This window comes from Gnatocerus cornutus, chromosome 6 (assembly GCF_029298725.1).
Source record: "Gnatocerus cornutus isolate USDA-ARS CGAHR chromosome 6, icGnaCorn1.1, whole genome shotgun sequence".
NCBI lineage: Eukaryota > Metazoa > Arthropoda > Insecta > Coleoptera > Tenebrionidae > Gnatocerus > Gnatocerus cornutus.
In genome coordinates this window covers 14280487-14304610 of record NC_142238.1, presented here as the reverse complement: position 1 = coordinate 14304610, position 24124 = coordinate 14280487, and the positions used below count along the sequence as shown (strand labels likewise).

Here is a 24124-nt window from a genome sequence, read left to right as displayed (position 1 = left end):
AGTTAGTGAATGGTAAATAAAATTTAATTGTGTTTTCTTGTGTACAATTCCATACAGACACAAAGTAATTTTGCGCTGTTGGGAACAAAACTTATCTACACAAACGAACTAAAAATTGTAGCTTCTATCAACATATTGTACTCTGTACCGCACTTCAAAAATGCCACCAAGTGGACTCGTCTTGTTGCTTACATCACTTTGAGCTTCCTGTCCTTACATACACGTTCAAAAATGTAAAATAATTATAATAAAGAAAACAGTATAAAGGCACTTTTTCTCCACAATCAATCACAAAGTGCGCTAGAAAATAAATACAAATAAATATCTTACCGCTAAATAAATTAACTAGAAATAAACGTGTAGTCCTAACAAAAATAATCTAATACAAATTATTTTACACGTCAACAAACTTATTGTACGAACATTAACCTAATAAATCGAATGCGATTCAGGTATTTTGTTGTCAATAAAGTACAATTATCACAAAGGTATAATTAAAATATCTAGTTGTTGCGATTTAATCCAAGGCTCCTTGCCCGGTGCTTGGAAGCAGGAGACACAGCAATCCACTTCCTGTAATGAGAACAAATTACAAAACGGGGAGAAGATAAATTCGCACCGATTTATAACAAGAAATTAACGAAAAAGCACCAATATCGCGATGGCAATAACTAAAAATATAACGTCTGTTGACCCAAATCCAAAATGCAGTAGTAAAAGTTATTGCTGCAGAGATATTTTCGTACTTTTCGACAATACCACTCTAATTATTTCAGAAATAAAACCTTAAAACTCACCTAACAACATGGCGGCGAATAATACAATAGGCACCACGCAATTCAAATCAATAAGAAAACCAAAGAGGAGATTTCCTACAAGTGCGCCTCCTCTTCCGAAAGTCAAAGACAAAGCAGCCGCCATCACCCTAAAAACTGAATTAGATTCCAGTTCCTTCAAACTTCTCCATTACCTTAAATTTGTTGGAAACAAATCCACCATGACACAATAAACGGTGCTGATCCCCAAACTCGTTAAAGCTTCAAAAATACACGACAAAACCAAGTTCGAAATGGTTGAATTGACGAAATAAAGACCGAAAGTAACGGCTCCGGCCACAAGCAGACTGAAAACTACACCAAAACTTCTTGTTAGATTAAACAGAAATGTGTGGTTTTACCTACCTAAGAAAAATTTAGCCCCCAGCCTGTGGACACACAAAGGCAACCAGAAACTTGTAGGAATACATGCTAAACCAATAATCAAAGTGTGAAGAAACACGGAGTCTGCAATAGGATCGCCACAGTATTCTTCATGTGGTGACAAAGTTTGGTTTGATACAACGACTGAGGAGACTTCACAAACTGTTGCTCTTTCGTTGGGATGAAGATTTTCGAACTCTTCGAATCGGTAAAAGAGTTCAGGGAACCAAATCATCAAAGTGTAGTAACTAAAAAGCGGCTCTAGAAATGTTTTTTGGTTGTTAATTTATTTTACCTCGTGGTCAATCCAAATTGAATAAGACAAGTGATCACAGTGTACCTCAAATGAGGCGGTTTACACAAAGCTTTAGTTTGTTCCCAAATTTCCTGAAGCAACAACTTCAACTCCTTCGGTTTTCTGATCCTTAAGCTACGAATACTGCGAGTGGATTGCTGAGACACAACACTCATTGTGCGCACTTTTTCTCTTAAACTAATAACCTGAAAGAAAATGTTGAGTGTTTTAATTTAACTAAATCGAGTTGGAATACCGGAAAGTTGGCAGCACTGTCTCCAGTGTTGCTCGCATACATATCCTTCAACACTTCTAAAGCCTCATCGGCTTCACCACACTCCAACAAAAACTTCGGACTTTCTGGAAAGAAGAATAACCAAAATCCGATTAACAAACTGGGCACAGAACACGTCGCCACGAAGAGATTCCAACTAGAAAACTTAAAGTTGTCAGCTTCGTATACAAATTCCATAGGAATTATGATCCAGGCGATTCCTGGAAGAACGATCACGCCAAGAGTCCAGAAGAGTTCCATCCAACAGAGGATGGTTTCGCGGTATTTGCCAGGCTGGAATTCGCCCAGGTATGGAAAACAGATGCCCATAGCACCTGTAATGCTGGATTTTTTATTAGTAAATCAGAAAGAAAGACGGGACTTACGCAAAGCCGTTGAGGAATCTAAACAACATGAATAACCAGTAGACTTGGGAAATGCTGGATAAAAGACCGCAGCATCCGTCCATTAGTAAGGCACCAATTAATACTGTTTTTCTGCCCTTTGTATCAGCCAGGCATCCCCAAAAATACGAGCCAATGACCATACCTAGGGAAAGAGAATTAAAGACCAAAACCTTTTTTATTCAGATAAGGGCAAAATCTCATTTGATGTAGACAAAGCCCCCTATTACTCTCTAGAGATATAAAGTATTGTCATGTCACATTTCCATTTCCAACAGCGCCGAAATGGCTTTCTAAATGCTAAAAATTTGTCACTGCTGCCACTTCTGGCAATTTTTTTAATGTTTTAATTACAACCAATTGGAGATTTGAATAAAATCTTGTATTCTATCCGACTATAATGGCATTTCGTTCACTTAAAAAATCTACTACTTTTCAAGATTTTAAACTCTACTCTACGAATTCAACCCAGAAATGGTGAGAATGAACAAAAAAATCGTCATTTAGCATCAAAATAAGCGGATTTCTCTACGAATTTTGCAGATTTTGTGACGGTCTATACTGTTTTCTCGCGATTTAGCGTTGAATCTTGATACAAATTAGTAGTTTTCTACATTTTAAGCTTTAAGTTTTTAAGCTTTACTCTGCAAATCCAACGCAGAAAACGGCCAGAATGGACGAAAAATCGTCATTTATAAGCGGATTTCTTTTGGTTCGGATCTTTCAATAGTTAAAATATAAACAAATTAAATGAATGTGTATGTAAATTTATACAAAAATAATCTGCTTACTGCAAAAAAGTATTATTTTTTATCAATAAGCAGTATCTTTAATGTCTCAACATAAAATTTTAAACATGACATAACAATAAAGTTTTTGAACAAAATTATTTGATAACACACAATAAAACTTAATACGGGGAAGTTGATATGATTGAAACAAATCTACGAAAACAAAATATTTAATTTTTTATTGCACAGCACTTGCAGTTATGGATAATAAAATTTTTATCTGCTTTCTGTAATAAAATGCTTTATACCATTTCGGTTGTTTAAACTGATTCGAAAATAAATTGTTTTATAAACTTTGAATTATTATTAGCGGATTAAACCAAACCTGAAATTTTAAGATTTAATAAAATCTGTCAGGCCTTGTACATATTATTTGAAATGTTGGTGGCACTGACTGTAAGTTATGATTTTGACATTTTGACATAATCGCATATAAATTAATGTTTAGCCTCAAACTGTCAGTAGATGACAGGCAGTCTCACCAACACAATTTAATTTTCGAAGCTGTTTTTATTCGAATGTTGACATCTCGTGCAATTAATAAATTTTTGTGGCAACAGTCATTTTATATGGCAGGAAAACCGGAAACAAAGCCAACAACAGTTCAGTATTTTGATCAACAACATGAATTATAAATAAGCAGTCAATAAATAGAACTAGGCATCGATAATGTATGACTAGTTCAAAGGAAATTCAGAGACGAAACTAGATAGGTGAAAATAAAAGCTTTACCGATTGTATTAATGGAAACGGAAAAAAATCGAATTTCTGATTAAAAAATGAGCTTTCTTCTGCCAAGACTGCAAGTGTCGAAAGTTCTAGAGCGACCATGAACTGATTAGTTATTTTCTGGCACATTATTCTAATTTTGATCGTGCTTGAAAATGTGTAAAGGAATGTAAATAAATTATAAAAAATAGTTTATGACTGAAAATTTGTCCATTCTTGGTGAACCTTCGATTAAAATTCGCAGTAAAGCGAAAATCCTTGCGCCTCGAAGGTATTCCAGCTCTCCTATGATCCCGTCTCCGAGGTTATCCATTGATTTATGTTTAGTCTATCTGAGACAATTTCATTTTAACTGACATTGATTGAACGTTTCAATTTAAAGCAAAGAGAGTTTATGACCGCTTTTCCCCTCGCACTATAATAATAAACGGTCAAGGCTTTGTCCACTCATGAAACAAGTTTAATTTTCCTTTCTGCTCTTGACTTTTTCCTAAGAAGCCTTCACTTACCAAGCATGGGGGCGGCAGTCAACCATCCTTTGTCCGCAGAAGACATTTCGAAGTCGCATGTCGCCGATGGCAACACGAAGGAGATGATTGTTATTCCAACGGCGGTGTTCAAATAAATTAAACCACATACTGTCAACAAGGCGAAATGAAATTTTCCGAAACCTACAACAATCGATCGATTTTAACCCTGAGGAAACAATAGTGGAAATTTTAAGAGGCGATTATTATGCAAGGCTCAGATTAACATTGGCTTTTGGCACGTCGTATTGACACCCAAAGTCGTTCATCCACCATCTGGGTCAAGTTTAAGACTGGTGTGCGGAATATGCAATTAACAAGGTGGAAATGTCGACAAGAGTCTGGGAAAACCGAATCATTTCAAAGAAATTTTAAACTGGTTATAATTCCGTAAGCTGAAATTATTTAAATTTACAGTAGAAAGCAATATGCATAAATTGACCCACGCCGATTTTTTAACAAATCGAACATCGATTTTATCATAATTTTATTAACGAACACATAAATATTAATTAATGTCAGAAACACATCAATCATTCAAAAACTACTTCTTGTTACCGCACAGCTTGGAAATTTCGCAAATTATTATGTAAATTAATTAATTAGATTTTTCGTTTCGCCCCCCTTAATTAATTTTAACTTTTTCGGTTTTGATTACATTAATATTGGTAAATATTTTCATTAGTTTTATCAGTTTTCACGTCGTTTGTAGAAAGCAAATTTTTAACTATATCCGCGAAAAAAAAAAGATTAAAAAGGTCATCGACTATGACTTAATAATCCAAATGATATATTGATATATGTATAGTAAAATCCCTAAATTTCATTGCCGCAGCATGAAAATTACCAAAATTACAATTTTTTATTAAAAAAAGACAATTTTTAGTTCGTTTGCAAAATAAAAAATTCTAAAAATTGTCCACTCTGTTCTAGAACTTTCTAATTTGGGTAAGAAAATAAACAAGTACAAACTAGTAACATCCCCAAATTTCATTTTCACAGCGTAAACAGTACAGAATTAGAAATTTTAGTTATAAAAAAGGCAATTTTTAGTTCCTTTGGAAAATAAAAATTTCTAAAAATTGTTCACTCTGTTCTAGAACTTTCTAATTTAGGTAAGAAAATATGCAAGTCCAAACTAGTAAAATCCCCAAATTTCTTTGCCACAGCGTAAAAATTACCAGAATTACAAAATTTTTATTTGAAGAAAATGAAAATTTTTAGTTCGTTTCAAAAATAAAAATTTCTAAAAAATGTATATCTTCGTTTACAATTTTCAGAAAGTGATAAACCAGTTAAAACTAGTAAAATCCCCAAATTTCCTTGTCATAGCGTAAACATTAACAAAATTATAAATTTTTATTTAAAAAAAAGGCAATTTTGAATTCCCCTTTAAATTACGGTTTCGATTTTGGGTAACACAAAACAAAATCCATCACTTTTACTTAATTTTTCGGTAGTTTTCTTACTTAATGGCTTATTTAAATAAAGTAGCCGAATTGCCTGAAGAAAGAACACCTAACAATTAATATAAATCAATATAAAGTGCCTAATTTTTGATCGATAAATTGCTTAAATGACGCAAAGGATTTGGCAACCTCCTATCAATTAACATCTCAATCAGCATTCTGCGGGTGTCTTAAAATCTCGTTTATTTTCGCAATGAACTTAATCGCGTTAAACTTAAATAGACGATAATGAAAGAAAAATATTTGCACTAAACTTAGTGGAAAAATATTTCGTCAAAGGCAGGAGCTTGCAAATCAATTTAATTATAGCCCGATTTTACGAACGTCTTTCTCCATTTGCACCTTTCTTGGTAACAAGTAAAAATATTTCATCAGAATTAAGTAGGTACAAATTATTTCTATTGTGTTATATCTTGTTCTTTTAGAATAGCCGGCGTGTGTCCTCGCGCCAAGAAAATAAATCTGAGCCTGACAAAGTTAATTAGGTTAATTGTGCAAATTCGACACCGAACGACCAATATTGAATATATATTTCACACAATAAATTGAATCGATGGAAAACGCGCCGAGTAAACAATAATTAGTTGATATTGTTGAAAAGGTGCGTTTATCGATTTTTCCGACACTATTTTATGTATTAAAAGTAGCGACTTACCCGTGCTCTCGAGCGCCCTTTCGAAATCTTCGCCCTGGCCCTCGATGAAATCTAATCCTAGAGAAAAAAAAAGACCGTTAAGAATAGTGAAACTCCACGTGTCTTTGATGTAAAAGTAAATGAGACACTAACCCATGTTGCTCGGCAGCGATTCGTTCCAATACAAAATCCGAATGAAATTACAGGTGTCACTCGAAGAAAGTCACAAGTACAATAATATTATTTAGCCGCGATTGTAAATATCATATCCCGCAGTACGTTACCTTCGCATAATACTGTTTTTCATTGGTCAAATGTCCATTATCAGTCATTATCTCAAGTTCATCTACTCCCAGATTGGTTATTTTCGATTTTTGCATGTGATAGCTTCTAACCGCGAATACGCATCACTTTTCGATCACGACACGTTTAATTAAACCGGAAACTGCCTCTAATACAGATCGGCTTTTCTTACTCGTGATGTCCGTGGTCGTGCGAGTCGTATAATAAAAATGATGGGACTTGTGACAAGTTCAACTAAAAATAGAAATAATCGATCCTTAAATTAATCCCATTAATTAAGTTTACACATGTCACCTGTGTTATGGACTAGTAATTTGGACCACATTAGTGTGCTATTAAAATACTTTATGCTCACAACGAAATTACTTGTGGACTGAATTTATTAAGAACTTTTGCGCTAGTCTGAGGGATATTCCGAGGTGGTCGTTACGAATCGATAAAATCAATCACTATAGTAAATTTAGACAGAAGAACAGAAATAAAAACAAGGTAACACAAGTTAAATTTAATTAATCTACTAGCGGGGAACATTAAAAATTTATAGTACGCTTCGGCTGGAAATAAAGCGGTGGGTATTAATGAACTGCGAATTTTGTCCATTTTTTATTTGATTTCACGTTGAAATTAGTTAGTTAATTTTAAAGCACTACTACTAAAGACTATAAAATTCTAAAATTTTCTTCTGCCCAAATTTCCATTAAATTTAATTTCTCGAAAATCCAACAATCAATCAGTGAGAAGTTATGTTCTCAAAGAAAATAAATTCTATTTTTTTAACTTATGTTCTCAAAGTCTAAATTTCTATTAAAATGATTCAGACTCTTGAATTTTCGAATTTTCCAAGTTACAGATTTCAATGTTGGATTATGAATTTTCCAGATTCTGGACACTCAGATCTTATAACTTTTCCTCTCAGAATCTTATTAAAGTCTCAGTTTTTCATTACAATTTTTTAGTTACTTAAATTCTCGAGAACTGCTGAACTAAATTAAAAGAAATTTAAAGTTATTTCGATGAAAACTGTAAATGATAGATTTAAAATATTAGATCATGAATTATCAGATTGCTGGTTTTGTGTCGTTTATTAACGTTACCAAATCTCTAGATTACAGAGCCTAAAATAAAAAATTTAAAAATTTTATTTCAGAAACAAAAATATTGAAGATTTCTTACGGAAATTCGCAACATTAGCAATTTAAGTGTTATCGTAATCAAATTTGGACAGTTTGTTATTTTAGAGCTGTTTATTAACACAAGCAAAAATCTAAATTATAGAGCCAAAAATACAAATTAGAAATTTTTATTTTATTTTAAATCTGAATAAAAAATATCTGACATTTCTTTTAATTCGTATTATTGTAATCAAATTTGGGAAGATTGCTCCGTTTGAGTTGTTTATTAACTCCACTAATTCAAAATAATTTAGAACGTAAAATACAAATTTTAGAAATTTTCATTTTCAGTTTCGACTAAAAATATCTGACATTTTTTACTAAAATTCATAACACTGTCAATTTTAGTGTTATGTTAATCAAATTTGGACAGATTGCTATTTTAGAGCTGCTTATTAACACAAGCAAAAATCTAAATTATAGAGCCAAAAATACAAATTTTAGAAATTTTGATTTTGAATCTGAATAAAAAATATCTGACATTTCTTACAAAAATTCGTAACTCTGACAATTTTCGTATTATTGTAATAAAATTTGGGCAGATTGCTACGTTTGAGTTGTTTATTAACTCCACTAAATGAAAATATTTTATTACGCAAAATACAAATTTTAGAAATTTTTATTTTCAGTTTCAACTAAAAATATCTGACATTTTTCTTATTAAAACTCTGTCAATTTTAGTATTATTTGAATCAAATTTAGGCAGATTGCTATTTTAAAGCTGTTTATTAACTCAACAAAATAACTAAATTATAAAGTCAAAAATACAAATTTTTGAAATTTTCATTTTCCATCTGAAGCAAAAATATTCAACATTTCTTACTAAAATTCGTAACTCGGGCAATTTTAGTAATATAATATCCAAATTTGAGCAATGTTCTATATTTGAATTGTTTATTAATTCAACGAAATCGCGAATTTATAGAGCCTAAAATACCAATTTTAGAAATTTTTATTTACGGAACCAAAACTCAGAATCTAGACTTTTAGATCTATTTTTTTCTCCCAGAATCTTATTCAATTCAAAGTTTTCTATCTTTTTTCCAAAAACATCGAAATTCGTCTAAATTTACGTAAAACTGTGGAAACTTTTTGAAGAAAAGAATCGTTCAAAATTCTGACTCTGGTTCTTTATCCTGACCAAACTGTAACCCGATGAGCCACACTAAATCTAATTTTATTTTGTTTTTGTTTGTAACAGTTTACTTATTTTTTCTACAATAAAACGAGCACATCTCTACGTAGATCCGATCGTTTACGTAAAACCAAATGTACTAGCCAAATCAAGGATAACTTAAACTAAATTAAATTAACCGGATGCCGAATGGAAAATTTTGAATAAAATCCTGCGAAATTTCCCGAAACGTTAATAAAATTTGGCAACATTCTCTTTTCGGTACTTGTTCCACCTATCCCTACTAAATTTGTGAGTTATAATTTTAACAAACGGACGTCAGAAATCAAATGTGTTTACTTTCACTAAAAAATTTACGATCCCACCAAGGCAAAAATCGAATCGGTCCTTACATTAAAATAACCACAATATTATTAAACGTCCTACGCTAACCTAAAATTCGTTTTGTTCTATTTAATTTTAGACATAATTATAATTTCGGTGACGTTTATCACCCCACAAACTCCAAATAGACATACCTTCACATAAAGAAAACAAAGAATAATAGCGATGATTGCCTGAAAAATAATTTTGGAAACTCGGAGCTGACGACGATCGCATTTTCCACAAGTGCACAAACAAGACTGCGCTTTAATCCAGAAATTCAGCACGATAATGACTAATTTAAACAGAATATTAAAACATACTCATTGTACTTATAACCTATTTAACATAGATATGTAAATCGGTACGTATTTGAGTAACTATTAGTATATTTTGTAGAAAAGAAATATTATCACAACAAAATTCACGTGACTGTTTTTATGGGTTCATGATCACATTTTTGGCTTCTCACGTCGGTCGACTGCCAGCAGGACATTAAGGAATTAAAAACAGATGCAACAATAAAATGAGACAATTATTCATATCGGATTTTTGAACACGGTTAATTCGACCTTTTGTTACCCTTCGCTCCCGTACAATTAATGATTAATAGCACGAATTTTCCAGAAATTAGATCAAAATGATAAAGCGACAAAGTGGCAATGAAAATCAAGGGCTTAGTCATGAAAAATTTCTAAAAAGAACAAAGCAAGGTAATTATGACGTTAACCGCATGTAAACAACCAAAATTGTTTAAAAATTATCAATCATTTGCTTCGCCGACGCAAAATGATTATGTCAAATTAAGTTGCTCTGAATTTTATAACCACAATAATTTAAGTTTATTAACCTTAACTAATTAACTCTATATTAATACACAATTTATAAACAAACTGTTCATAAAAATGGAGTGTTATGATTAATAAATTATTTAAATGATGAAACTGCGTTAACTTTTGAACTTTGAGGGAACACAGCGTCGGAATCTTGTTAAATGAGTTTCTCATGTAATTAATCGATAATTTAGAAGCAGGTAGTGCCCCTGTACATTCATGAGTGATTACGAAATCCGAATTAATTTCATTACGTCATTATCATGGAAAGAAGTTCATAGGAGTGTTCGTCTCGAAAACTGGAAATTGGAAACAACTTTGATACTCTTACCAATGCCATATTTAGCAATAATTTCGTTTTAGCGACCTTTCAAAATAATTAGCAATTCCATGTCAAATCATCTTCGAAATAAAATCCCTGTCCCATCGATAAAATATTTAAGTAGTTCGAAGGAAAAAAACTTTTAGTTATTTCTTCGTCGCACCGCCCTTTCTGAATTAATAAACCCCATGATTAATTTACCGGACCAACACACTAAACCGATACCATTTACCCATTTGAAATTAATAAGTGCTAGGTAAGACGACCCTGACCCGCATTCTTAATCTATTATCAAACAGGAGCCGCTCGCAAAAACAGAAAAAATATTCAATTAGTCTTAATTGCACGATTTTAAAAACAGCGATCATATCTCGAACCAGTTTAATTTATGAAAGTTTTCCACGCGTGGTTCAGTCGGAAAGGCACTGCTCCGCTGCCAGGATTTCCGATATACAGTGCGGTCAAGAAGAACTGGTCCATCTGGTCCATGCAAGGACGTGTACTTGTCCCAGACAATAACGCTAGGTGTGAACTCGATTTGAATACTGTAGCAGGAATCCGTAATGTGATATTGACATATTTCGTTCGCTGAATTTAAGAGTTGTGCCAAGTTTTCGACATTTTATCGATAACAAATTGAACGACATCTCAATAAAATTGATAATGCGCTCGTTAAGCGAGCGAGAAGGCATAAGTATGATAATTTTGTTATTCCAATGGAAATGTGGGACACGTTTTAATTGCGTTATTATACTTGTAGACTAATTTCTTGACATTTAGACACACGGAATGGATTTTTTTATGGAACTGAAGTACATTGTTGTATTCAGCCCACGATTTCTGCAGGATCACGATTTTTATTTCCCAATCGAAGGCTCCAGCAAACAATTATAAGGACGTAGGAAATTTACTCGACAGATTTCTGGAAATTTTAATCGGACAGCACTTATCACATTGAAGCCACTTAACTGTTTTGTTTTCAAATCAGAGTAAATTGCTTGTAATGTAAGTGATCGGTGTTAAGCAGCTGCTAACAACTCGAGATATTATTTTTTCAAAGTCACACATTGTTAACAGGTTCAAGGTGACGAAGTAATTTAATATACCAGAGGTGAGTAATCAATTGCATTATTTCGTTATGCACTTTTGCTTTCCTTCGCGGAATTATGTAACAGTTAAAGGGACTGTTTAAAGTTCTTTTCTCGTGACGCAAAACCGTCTAAAACTAGGTGACACTAAAAACCAAAATAACTGCAAAAAAATCATAAAATCTCTGAATTATTACTTGTGATTTCTTCGTGTTTTTGTACTTCCATTGACAAGTTTCCAATTTTTTATAACTTCTTATGTAATGTGGAAATGTTAAAAGGCCACAAAATAAAAAACACATCAATGGACACCAAAAATAAAATATCTTGAAAAAAACATAAAAACTATTTTGCGTTTGCCAGAGAATCCTCTTCATCTTCTGTTTTATGACTGAAATTTGGTAATTTTTTGTGGCCTTTTCTTTCTCCTAAAACCGTCAACATTTTCCATGACTCAAAGGTCCAAGCGAGAAAACAGATAGATTTATGTATTTGTTGCATCTTTCTATATCTAAAAATAAAAGGCAATAAAACTTTGCACACATAAATGAGTTATAAATCTTTATGCCAATTATGAGTGGAAAATTTTAGACCATCGAAAATAAATATAGCCTAGTTATATCCGGTTTTAACAAATAAGTATTTTTCCACATGAAAAACAAGCATGATATTTCAAATTGGACATGTTCCTATTTGCAAATCGAGATTAGCTATTTATAGCCGAATTTTCTTTAGTACTCTGTTTGTTTCTGAAAATATTTCAAAAACTTGGAGCAAAGTTTAGTGCACGAGATATTTGTCTACAGAAATGGACTTAGTCCAAATTTTATAAGACCAGGAATAGTACTGGTGCCAAAAATAATATGCAATTCCCGTATTTAGAGGTGTTTATTGAAACTTAAGAAGTCATAACTTAAGGGTCCAAATAATCAAATGTTTGATTTGTCAATTACATCATTCATTGATTCCTGTTTTATCCAGTGCGAATCTTTCCGGACTGTCATCCAGTATCAATAACAGCAAATCGCAATTTAATGACCCGAGTCAATTATTTTAGACTTAGCTTTATCAGTTGGTTACAGGAGCATCTGGGGCAAAGAAGCCGTGGAAGTTTAAGCCAATTAAACTTTGCTGACTGTGACAAGTGAAAAGCTTTTGGATTGAGATGGTTTCAGCGTCGCTGTAAAACATGTTTACGAGTTCATTATGAAAACCATTCTTTCCACGACAAAAACAGGAGTTATAATTGGGTTCCATACAAAGCAATAATTCAATTATAGAAAATGTTTCCGCGTTAAAAAACCCAAATTTATTAATGAGAATTCAATTGCTACTTTGTCATGTTTGCATGTAAATTCGCCAATTCCAACTTAATTATCTTTCAGTTGTGTGGGCGATGATACAAAGTCGCTGAAACGCGCAAGACAATGCCATGAAAGGCGCTAAGATGCAGTCGTGTTTTGTTCTCAAAGGGTGAATCCAGCAAGTGGTTGGTGTGGTAACTCATAATGTAAAAATGGGCACAGAAAAATTACACGAATACGAAGGTTTGGTTGGACGTCTGCACACTACAAGAAACGAACTGAAAGACCGCTGGAATCGGTGGAAAGAAGATAATCCCACTTCGTTACTACAAGTATTAAAAGAAAAGTGTTTTTCCCAAAATCATCCCTCTAATGTGGTTTATGAAGATTACTCCCATATTTATAGGTAATTTCGTAGTGTCTTTACGATGGTAATATAAATTGTTAATTTTGTCTTCAGACGGAAAACCCGAACGGAATTGATACGCATTTCAGCAGCAGTAATGGGAATTGAGTTCTCATATTCGGCGGAAACGGCTTTCGTATCACCAACTTTATTGAAAATTGGCGTCGAGCACAAACACATGACTTTAGTCTGGGCTTTATCGCCTCTTATTGGATTTTTTCTAACGCCGATTTTAGGGTCTCTGAGTGATCGCTGTCATTTACACTTCGGACGGAGAAGACCTTTCATTTTCGTTATGTCTCTGGGAGTTCTAATAGGTAAAACCCTCAACCATGACACGAATCATTAATAATTCTTTTAGGCTTACTATTAGTACCAAATGGAGAACTTCTGGGGTACCTCGCGGGTGATTCCAAACCCCCGAACGTAACATATCCGTACCACCGCCCCAGTCTTTTACAACCAATAAAAAACGACAATTCTACGATCAACGAGTTTCAAGACACCCCTTACAACAATTCACACCCTTGGGGAATTTTCTTTACCATCTTAGGAACGGTTTTGCTCGATTTTGACGCCGACGCTTGTCAGAGTCCTGCGAGAGCGTACCTTCTGGATGTCACCATTTCTGGTAAGTTTTCGCGCGTGCTGTTGAGTAGGTACCATTTTTTTGCTTTTTAGATGACCATGCTCGCGGATTAAGTACTTTTACAGTGATGGCAGGTCTCGGGGGATTTCTTGGCTACGCTCTGGGAGGCATTAATTGGGATATAACTCCCATAGGTATAAATAACGCGAAGTTTTGTCTATAAATCAGTTGGAGCTATAAATCTTCATTTATTTTCTTTGAGATCTTAAACATTTAAAATGGCATGAACCAGAAATTTTAATTTTTTCTATGGCGTGTCCGAAAATTTATACTATAAAAAAATTACCAAAATAAGATGAAAAGCCCATTTCCAAAAGACACCACTTTTCACCACTGACACTTTTTACAGAGTGCCAAATTACGAGCCCTATTTAAACACTTTTAAAATGAGCTAATTAGCCGTTTTCCTGTTTGACCCACATTTAATTGATCGTAAAATTTCGGCAGGAACTAATCGTCAAATTAATTATTTTTATGGCCATTCCAGGGGTGCTCTTTGGAGGTCATGTCCGGGCAGTCTTCATGTTAACAACCGTCATCTTCATGGTCTGTGTCTCTTACACGATCACCAGTTTTAAAGAAATGCCGTTGGGAATACTCGAGCTAAGAGGTACCTTAGACGAGTCCGAAGAAGACGAAAATATTGAGATGAATCGAGAGCTAAATTACGGAAGTTTGGGCGCCGATGAAGCACAAGTTGTCATCAACTTAAAGAATTCTTTTTATTGTACAATTCGTTGCAGGAGACCGGAAGTACTACCCAGTACGTTTCCATAAATGGCGAAGGAAGTGCAAAACCACGCAAAAGTATCGTTCCTTCGCCCAACGCTTCATTAGGTGTTTATTTAAAAAGCATAATCTACATGCCCAAATCGTTGAAAATTCTTTGTTTGACCAACCTCTTCTGCTGGATGGCGCATGTTTGCTACTCTTTGTACTTCACAGATTTCGTCGGAGAGGCAGTCTTTGCTGGAAACCCAACAGTAAAAAACCCGCGAATAAAATTCTTCTCTCTTATATTTTTTTTAGGATCTTGAAGGAACTCCAGATCGAGAATTGTACGAAACTGGAGTCCGCTTCGGATGCTGGGGAATGTCAATGTACTCTCTTTCCTGCGCTTGTTACTCCATGATCATCGAACGCCTCATCACAAAATTAGGGTAAGTTTCCCCAAAAAGGAGTTTATTAATTTTCGCAAAAGTGCCAAAAAGGTGTACGTCGGCGGTCTTCTGGTCTACTCCACCGGCATGTTCCTCATGGCCCTCACCAGAGACAAAGTCGGCGTGATTCTCTTCAGCGGGACTGCTGGAGTTATGTACTCGACTTTGTTCACCATGCCGTATCTCCTAGTTGCTCATTACCACGCCAAAGGAACGGTACTGCCTTCGTACTAATATCACCTCGTTACCAAAATTCTTTTAGTTTGATACAGAAGATGCTCAACCCCAAATCCGAGGTCTCGGTACCGACGTGGCCATCGTCTCCAGCATGGTCTTCCTCGCTCAATTCATTCTATCAATTTGCATGGGTTACATTGTCAATGCTGCAGGAACAACAACTGCTGTGGTAAGCGTTGCCAGCAGTCTCGCTTTCTGTGGCGCGATCACAGCAACCCAAGTCGTGTACTTAGACCTATAAATTATTTTTAACCGTAAAAATGCATGACAGATGTACTTGTCCTTGTAACAATAATATTTGTTGAAACCTGTATATTTCCGAAGATCGGTGCCAAAACAAAATTTGCTTTTCTTGGAAAAAATATCCAACTGGACCAAACCGACTTAAACCGGTCATCAATTTATTGGCAAGTGTACTATGTTTTGATGTGTACGTGAGATTCAAATGTTAAGTATCGCTTAAAAATAAAAAAATGTAAAAAATTGTTTTATGACTCCACCATGGACTGGTTTTATGGGCGTCGGGAGGCATTTGATGTTTATTTCGGTTTTTATTTTATTTTATAAAAATAATTTTATTGGGTTTTCAAGGCGGAAGTCAATGTCAGTGTCGACCAGAAGATGACTGAGGACCTTCGACGGAAATGTTTACGAAATTGATAATCTTGTGGTTAAAATAGACACTGAATGATGTAAAGTCGTATACCTTTGAATCTTTTAATAACTAGACTTGGCAGCAACGTGGTTCTTTTAATTTCCAACGTTTGACTTAACATTTGTTTACATTACTGTGATATTACAAAGAGATGACGCATAATTCCTATCAAAGTCTGCAAAATAAAACTGATATCTGAGACTTAGGAAAAGTACTGGAGACTTGATAAAATATTCTAATCAAAAACAAGTGTCTATCGTACAGTCGAGCAATGTAAATCACGTGAAAGGAAGCATTCTTCACGTTTTTGCAATAAAAGCGGTGTGAACACAAAGGAATTTTGGATTTTAGTGAGTTTTCACGCCAAGAAACCGCGTCTTCCGCAAAGCATGTTATTTTTCTAGATAAAATGCCGCGTGGCAGCCCGCCAGTTATCTCTTTGTTTTCTCGACATTTATAATGACGCTGCTCTCTCAATCTGGGTCTATTTTAAAATGTACTTTCTTTTCGAGAAAACAAATCCATAGGGCAAAACAAAACAAGCATGCTATTACCTAACACTGTCATCGGCTCTTGAGAAAAAATCAAAGTCTATAACCAACACACTTCCTGTGAAGTCCCTGAATGCTAGTCGCGAACTAATTGCAGCAACCGCTTGCTCACGCACTGAGAAAAATCTTGTCAAATAAAAAATATATAAAATCTGTGGAAAGCTCCTGTCTACATGGGTCATAACCCGAAATTTATGACCGCAGCGGTAGAAAAAAAGCAACTGAAAGTGAAAAACAAACATAAAAATATAAATAAAAACGATCTTTGATTGTTTTACTTGTCAGTGACGCGCGAGATTTTTAACTGATGTCGCACAGATCCCAAAATTTTAAATTTAAGTCAAACCACGACCTTCGCAGAACAATAAAAGTTTATTGTCGATTCGATAACTCGAAATAATTTCAACGCTGCACAAATATGGAAAAATGCACTTACAGTTTTAGAATGATTGGAATTTTATCTGAAATGTTTTGTCGGTGTTATAGTTAATCCTGCAGCAACATAAAGAAACCTACAATTTGGCGTCCCAAGACTAAATATTGGACTACTACAACAGTCAGAAATGTTGCTTACATGCTTAACTCAGTGACTCTCACCCTCTTCTCCAAAGTCATCCGCTGGACAGATTCGAATGTCGAAAAGAATGTCACTTCCCGCCCATACTACACGTGCGGCACTTTCTTTGCTACCATGTTTAGCCATGACGCCATATAATTCAGTCTGTCACTCTGCACACTAACACTTGAACTTGCCAACGATTCAATTCAAAAATAATTGCATCATTAGATTCTTTCCAAATACTTCGTACACGTGCTTGGCTGCCACCTAATGAAAATGAACGACGGATTTTTCCATTTGCCACAATCTTTATTGCTTGGCATAAAAATAAATGTCGCGAAAAATAAAACAAACGGCAAGAATAGACTCCACTGTTTTGAATGATTTTATTAATTAAAAGGCACAGTCTCTGCCGACTCACACCTCAGCAAAGGACGGATTCGATCTATCACAACCTTTATAGTGCACAGTGGTACAATAAATTAATCATCAATACGTAGTGCGTCACTAACAATACTTAATTGCATTAAATTCGCAGATTGTTCATGGACTTGTCTAAAACGTCCTTCCTAATCTTGGGGTAGTCGGGATTGAGCTTAAGCACTTGGTGACTGATATCAACAGCGTCCGCGAAGTTCTTGCACTTCATCAAACTATAAGCCAACTTGTAGCCTATTCCAGGGTTGGATTTACCACCAAATTTCCAAGCGCACTCGTAATTGGTAACTGCATCTTTGTACCGCTGCTCTTTTTCGCAAATAAAACCCAAATATTCGTACGCTTTACTGCAAGCTTTGTTGTGTTGCACCACTTTATTTAACAAATCGCTCGCGACATCGTACTTCGTCGACTGTATATAATAGTCGGCCAACAACAGCCAACACCTTTCCAAATACTCGGCATCTTCAAACGTCCAAATTGCTTTCGCGACGCGCTTTAACTGATTTTTGGCTCTTTGCGTCTGTTTTAGTAAAGTATAAGCTGTGGACATCCCCAAAATTGGACCGACATGATCCTTGTAGACATTATGAGACGCTAAGGATATAAACTCTTCTAATCCTCTCTCGATGTTTGGTTTTTCCTGAGTAGCCAAGAACCGAAAGTTTGTCAACAGCTTATACTTCAACAAATCATCACCATTAGCCTCCAACCGGTGCTTCAACTCTTTCAATAAGCGATCAGCGGTTTTCAGCGCCATAGATCTGGAGTCTCGATATTCTATGTCTTCACTGTCCATAAACTGATCACCGAGCATTTCGTCATCGGGATTTAAACAAATTTCGATCATGTTACAAAGAGCTTGATGGCCCCATTCCGGGTCTTGACGAGCAAGATTGAAGTTTCTTAGAGCGCCGTTTAAGTTACCGGAATACCATTGATACAGAGCGGTACTGTACAAGAAGCTCGGATCTTTAGATGGGTTGCTGGTGTTCTTTTCCGCGTTAGTCAAATGCTCAGGGAAGTCGTTCAGATTTCCGGTTCTTCGCATTATTTCCACTAGGCGAACAAGAGCTGTCCAATTCGTAGGTTGTTTTGTGATGAGCTGAGTGAAGTGAAAAAGAGCCATCTCAAAGTCGATCTGAAAACAACTCGGTGAGAGAGTGTAAAAGAGAGATTTACGTACTTTTCTGAATGCGATGTCGGCCATCATTACAGACGCGTGTTCATTTTCGGCGTCTATGGCTAAGATGTTGGTGCATATTTGTTGACAGGAGTCCAAACTGTTCATCTGGAAAGAACGTTTTTTTTATTGCCTGAACACAAAAAACTTGAATTAATAATAACACTAGTTTTAAATTAAATTTTAATTTTTAAATTTTTTCTTATATCCCACTGTGATCACAAAAATCCATTGAGCATAATTTTATCACGTCTGGATTTTTCACAGGATTTTTTTGTTTATGCGTAAGAAAGCATTCATTTGTGGGGAAAAATGATTCGCAAGATGCAATATTTTTTATATTTAAAATTTGAATTTTTGGCTTATATCTGTAAAAACTTTAAATTTAATTATAAGCAACTTTTCTTAAAATTTTAATATTGAAAAATCCCTATATTAAAAAAATCGCAATAGGCTGAGTTTACAACTTACAGTAAGGTAGTGGTTTTAAAAAATGCACCATATGGCCTTCTATGATTGTGCCAAAATTTACAATTTACAAAAATTAACGGAGATATGAGCTTGTAGTCAATTAAGAGAGAGACATCCTGTATAAGTAAAAACCAAACGTGATATATATTTTTTTGTTTTCAGTTTTGAATTCCCCTTAAAAAACTCTTCTAGATTCAGCCCTTGTAAACTAGTGTAATCGATTAATTTGAAATTCTCCACAAAAAATTGTGTTATCGATTATGACAAAACGAAATATTACCATCATTCAAGGCCGAGAAAAACATGATTATAAAAACTGTAAGAAGTACATTTCCAATCGTAAAGTCATAAATACACGTTTTTATAGATTTATGAATTACAGTTCAATTAATGGTGATGATAATACAAATTATAGAAGTCGGGACTAATAAATTTAGCAATCATTGTTGCAGCAACAAAAACGAACCTTTTTAACGTGTAAATTATGCTTTGAATTTTCTATCAAAATACGATTTTTTGATTTTTTGTACCAACCTAAGGTTCTTAAGCTCTATCGTAAAAATGTCAAGTTTATTTGTTATCACATTTCAGCTTGTCAGATTAATGAAATTATTCACTCTTACAAAGTCCTTTTACTGCGCCTTCGTGAATTGTTTGTAGTTATAAATAAGAAAATTTGTCAAGACTCCCATGAATTTTGCTCGTCATGTCGTGTTATTGATTCATCTATGGACGTCAAAGTGATAGTTCTAAGGCAAAAAAATTGTAAAAAATTAAATAGTGTCAGATATAGATTTTGGTAGTGCCTGCCATAAAGATAAGATGATTTTATAACGTTTTTTGCAATTTTTCTTTAAAATTTTTGGTTTTGAACAGTCACTTTGACGTTTATCGGTGTCGTTTAATACCACGACATGCCGAGCAAAATTCATAGACGACTTTAATGACAAATTATCGTAATCACTCGTCAATTGTAAATAAAAATAAAAAAAATCCCTGACTGTAGTAGATAAGTAAAGAAACTAAAGAATGCACACAAACAAATTTTTCAAACAATATTATTGTAAACTTTTTAGTCTCGTTTCTTTACTCCCGTCATTTTTCTATATATTTTTCTAATTATTTTGAGTTTTCTAGCTTTTTTACGTTATTTAATCTTTGTTAGAATCTTTATTGTTTGATTTTGCTCTTTTTTTCTTTCTTCCTATTTTATCGATTCTTAAAACACATTTTTAAGTCTTCGCATTCGAAAAATTCCTCGGATTTCTGTCATATTTTCAGATCCTATAGACTCAATAAAGAGTACTTTTGGTTTATTAGGTTTGGTTATCTGCTTGTGTACCTTTATTAAGTCTTTTAGATCTTTTGAACTTTTTATGTTTTATTAAGGTCCTATTTTTAATTTTTTTATGTAGTACTACATACCTAAAAAAGTAATTTTATTCGAAAATTCTTAGCTGTCCAAGTTTAAAATTTGAAATTTTAGTCAAAAACTCCTTTTAGTCAAAATTTGGATGTCTGAAATCTCTACAAACATGAGATCCTATTTATTATAAATTTAAAATTATCCCGTACATTTCCTCAGAACCTCTTAGTTTTTCGGTGCTGAAATTGTCTTTAGAATGTAAGATATTGATCATAACTATAAATTACGCATTTTTTAGTGATATACAATGGAATTTAAAAAAAATAGAATAAAAACCCTACTAAACATATCAGGACGATTAAATAAGTAAAAATAGTGCAACCTGTATGCTCACGTTCAATTAATTAATTAAGTAATTAAATAATTAATTAACATACCCGTAGAATCTCATCATTTATACATAATTTATAACTCATCAATAATAATTTCCGCACGCCAGTGTAAGCATTTTACGCTGACCAATCAAAATTCTTACTGAAGAAGTTCACAAACGTACAAACCGGTCGACCTTGGGAGTACGGTGAAGGCGTGAGAAGTGGGTGACCCTGAAGGCCACAAAGAAGTTGTTTCTGGGTCAACTTTTATTCCAGGGAGTCATAATTCGCATACTCTTCTTTTCAGAGTGTTTATGTAATTTAAATAATGTTTTACCTGCATGTAGAGCTTCGCCAATGCCGTCAGAATGTCAACATTGCTGGGAGATATTTCCAGAGCCTCTTTGTAGCAGAGAACGGCTTGTTCATGGTTCTTTAGAGCGGATGATATCTCAGCTAACTTAACTTCGATGTCAAGCAGTAATTGAATTTCGTCGTCTGGAACATCTAAAAGGCTCTATAAGAAAAAAAACGGGACTACAAAAACACATACTTGTTTGTTCCACTGATAACCTCTTCCGGACTCTGTTCTGATTGTCTCTGGAGTCCTTCAAGACTGACATTGATCCAGACAAATTCCCTGATTTTTCCCGAGCTTGGGCTAAAAGCATCAATAACTTTGTTTTGAACTGTAAATAAGTCAGATCTTCTAGTTTGTTGGAGCTTTCACTTTCTATCTCATCCATGAGAAGCAATTCCGCTTTTTCGTACTCTTTCATCTGGATGTAGAGATCAGCAAGTTGAAGCTTCAGCTCGGAATCTTGAGTCGTTTTGATCGAGTCTTTATAAAAAGCAACAGCTTTAGCGAAGTAGTGAGTCTGTACCAGAGCTTTGCCCAATTTGGAGATCAAGTACGGATCCTTCGGATTTTGCTGAAGGGCCAAACTATAGCACTCAAGAGAGTCGTCAGGTTCTGAAACATACAAGTTAGTCTTGTACCCGGCTTGTACCAAACAGTACCTAAAATAGTCATGTAGGCATCACCTAAAAGAAGGTAACTTTCAGCTCCTGGATTCTCATCGACCATGTCTTGATAACACTGCAAATACGCGTAAGAGTCCAGACGGTACTTTAAGAGAATATCCGCGAGTTTGGTTCTAGCCTGAAGATAGTACGACTCGTTCGGTTTAACTTTATTCAAGAGATCTATAGCTCCTTGGACGTTCTTTCTTTGAACCGCATGGTCCGCGCTTAGGATTAGAATCCTAGCTTCTTCAGGAGTCCCTTGGAACTCTTCAACCGCCGTTTCAAGTAACTTCGCGGCTTCATCAATCTGACCAATCATATTATGAGCCTCAATGAGTTCAATATAAATCGACGCCTTCTCCAGTAGTGTTAAATCACTCTGATCACTCATTGAATACGTGGTGACCAAAGAAAGAGCCGTGATGAGCGACTTTATGGTGTCATGAATGTTATTACCATTCTTATCCACCAATGCATGGATGTAATGATACATTGGATTTTCTCTGACTTTGAAATTGTAACTTAGCCCCACTTCGAGACTCTGGGCGGCTCTTTCAAAGTGCCCATTTTGCACCTGAATCTGCGCCATGAGTAAATGGGCGTCGCTTGACGTCTCATCGTCGATTTTACTCAAAATTTGTTCAAGACTGTTCCTGGCGCCCTTCGTGTCCCCGCTTAAGTACTGGAGCTTCGCTAATAAGTAAGCGGCTTCGTACAACCCCGGGCAGGCTTTGGTGACAACTTTGAGGACATTCTGCGCCGTGGTGGCAGCGACCGACGTCACTCGAATTCCCCCTTTAGAAAAATCGGTACTGTACGAAATGTACTGTAAGTACTCCTTTACAACATCCAACATAAAATCCGGATCTAAGTTCTGGAGATAAAAATCTGAGTAGTACTGGTGTTTCAAGGAGTTCAACTGGAGGTCGCAAGCTTTCTTCAGGAAGATCAACGCCTCGTCGGACTTCTCATTGATTTTTGCTCGGAGTAAGTAGAGTTGAGGGGAGTTTTGCGCTTCTTCCAGCTCCAAAATAAAGTCGACTTGCTTCTTGATTTGGTCGGACTTTCCGTTTTCCGAAAGCTCGCAGAAGGAGAGACCCATGAGAGCTTTGACAGAGGATTCGTTGATTTTAGTGGCTGTTTTGAAATGTTTTTGGGCGTCTTTGATTCGGTTTGATAACAAGCACTGATTGCCTAACTCCACGATGAACTCCACGTTCTCTGAGTTGATATGAAGAGCTTTTTCTACCATCTTATGCGTTTCTTTGAGGACTTCTGCATTGCGCCCGCATGTTTTGGAAAACAGTTGGGCGTTTTCAAGGAGAAGTTTTCCGTTCTTGTTTTCTTGGGTTTCAACTTCCGAGACGAATCTTTTTATGCAAGTTGCGGCTTCTTCGTAGTTTGCATCGCGGCAGAGTAGCATCAAAATATTGATTTTTTGAGAGTCTATGTTCTCTATGTTGTCGTTGCTGATTCTGTTCATGGTCTCTATGGATTGCTCCCAGTCTTGGGAAGCAAATTGGATCTTCATTTTCTGTATTAAAGGTATGGGGGAGTTGGGGAACCGCACCACGGCTTTGTTAACAGAGTCGAGAGCATCCTCGAACTTGTTTTGAGTCATGTAACTCTCTGACACCCCCAAAATACCATCTAAGTTGCGTTTGTTGTTCTTCAGCGATTTCTCAAAGATATCAGTGATGTTTTGGGTCACTTTGTGACCAGTTTTCTTCAGGTGCAACAAAATCCAGCCTTTCAGAGTTAAACCATCTATCAAACCGGACTCAATATTCAGAGACTTTTCCACGTAATCTAGCGCCTTCTCTGGTTTGTTCAACACGAAGAGAACGAAAGCAGAGTGACAGAAATCAATAGCCTCTGCGGTTTTCCGCATGTCTCTAACTTGCGAGTCCAGTTTATGGAACAGATCTTTGTTTGAAACTCCCAAGAGCTTGTGAGAGTACATCAGGGCGATGGTAGCCGCTAATTTGACGCTATTTTCGTCTCGTACAGTATCAAGCTCGTTTATGCATTCCTCAAGACGATTGTTCAGAAGCAGTGCTAGAGCGTGGTACAACCGGAAAGGCCCCTCACTCTTGAATTTCGAAATCGCCTCTTTACAGGCGTTAATCATAGCATTGTAGTACTTCTCTCGAAAATAGAAGAATATTTTTGACTTGAAATCGAGCTCGTCCTCTTCCATTTTGAAT

At 35.2% G+C, this 24124-nt stretch overlaps 3 protein-coding genes across 8 annotated transcripts; 1 reads left to right on the top strand and 2 right to left on the bottom strand.

Annotated features, from left to right (window-relative positions):
• Nucleotides 1–8: 8 nt before the first annotated feature.
• Nucleotides 9–17548, bottom strand: LOC148173224 (synaptic vesicle glycoprotein 2B-like). 4 transcript variants are annotated; one of them, XM_088040217.1, is made up of 10 exons: nt 17098–17548; nt 6344–6400; nt 4202–4363; nt 2155–2317; nt 1751–2111; nt 1495–1700; nt 1182–1447; nt 971–1130; nt 798–925; nt 9–573 (listed from the first exon to the last, which is right to left on the bottom strand). In XM_088040217.1, the coding sequence occupies exons 1-10, from the start codon at nt 17201–17203 to the stop codon at nt 518–520; spliced, it is 1665 nt and encodes a 554-aa protein (XP_087896343.1). In that variant the 5' UTR covers nt 17204–17548; the 3' UTR covers nt 9–517. The 4 variants fall into 4 exon arrangements, with proteins under 4 accessions (XP_087896343.1, XP_087896345.1, XP_087896344.1 ...); XM_088040219.1 differs by lacking the exon at nt 17098–17548 and adding an exon at nt 16504–16618; XM_088040218.1 differs by lacking the exon at nt 17098–17548 and adding an exon at nt 9451–9596.
• On the top strand, nt 11453–17688 carry lovit (loss of visual transmission). 3 transcript variants are annotated; one of them, XM_088040202.1, is made up of 11 exons: nt 11453–11561; nt 12924–13248; nt 13303–13565; nt 13610–13879; nt 13930–14031; nt 14385–14593; nt 14641–14880; nt 14927–15057; nt 15099–15273; nt 15320–15463; nt 15886–15990. In XM_088040202.1, the coding sequence occupies exons 2-11, from the start codon at nt 13055–13057 to the stop codon at nt 15952–15954; spliced, it is 1797 nt and encodes a 598-aa protein (XP_087896328.1). In that variant the 5' UTR covers nt 11453–11561; nt 12924–13054; the 3' UTR covers nt 15955–15990. The 3 variants fall into 3 exon arrangements, with proteins under 3 accessions (XP_087896328.1, XP_087896330.1, XP_087896327.1); XM_088040204.1 differs by lacking the exon at nt 15886–15990 and adding an exon at nt 17598–17688 and having other exon boundaries at nt 11454–11561; XM_088040201.1 differs by lacking the exon at nt 15886–15990 and having other exon boundaries at nt 11454–11561; nt 15320–15704.
• LOC148173222 (tetratricopeptide repeat protein 21B-like) lies at nt 17432–24117 on the bottom strand. The gene is made up of 5 exons (XM_088040193.1): nt 21912–24117; nt 21445–21864; nt 21229–21398; nt 18684–18788; nt 17432–18638 (listed from the first exon to the last, which is right to left on the bottom strand). Exons 1-5 carry the CDS (start codon nt 24115–24117, stop codon nt 17586–17588), a joined length of 3954 nt encoding a protein of 1317 aa, XP_087896319.1. The 3' UTR covers nt 17432–17585.
• Nucleotides 24118–24124: the final 7 nt, after the last annotated feature.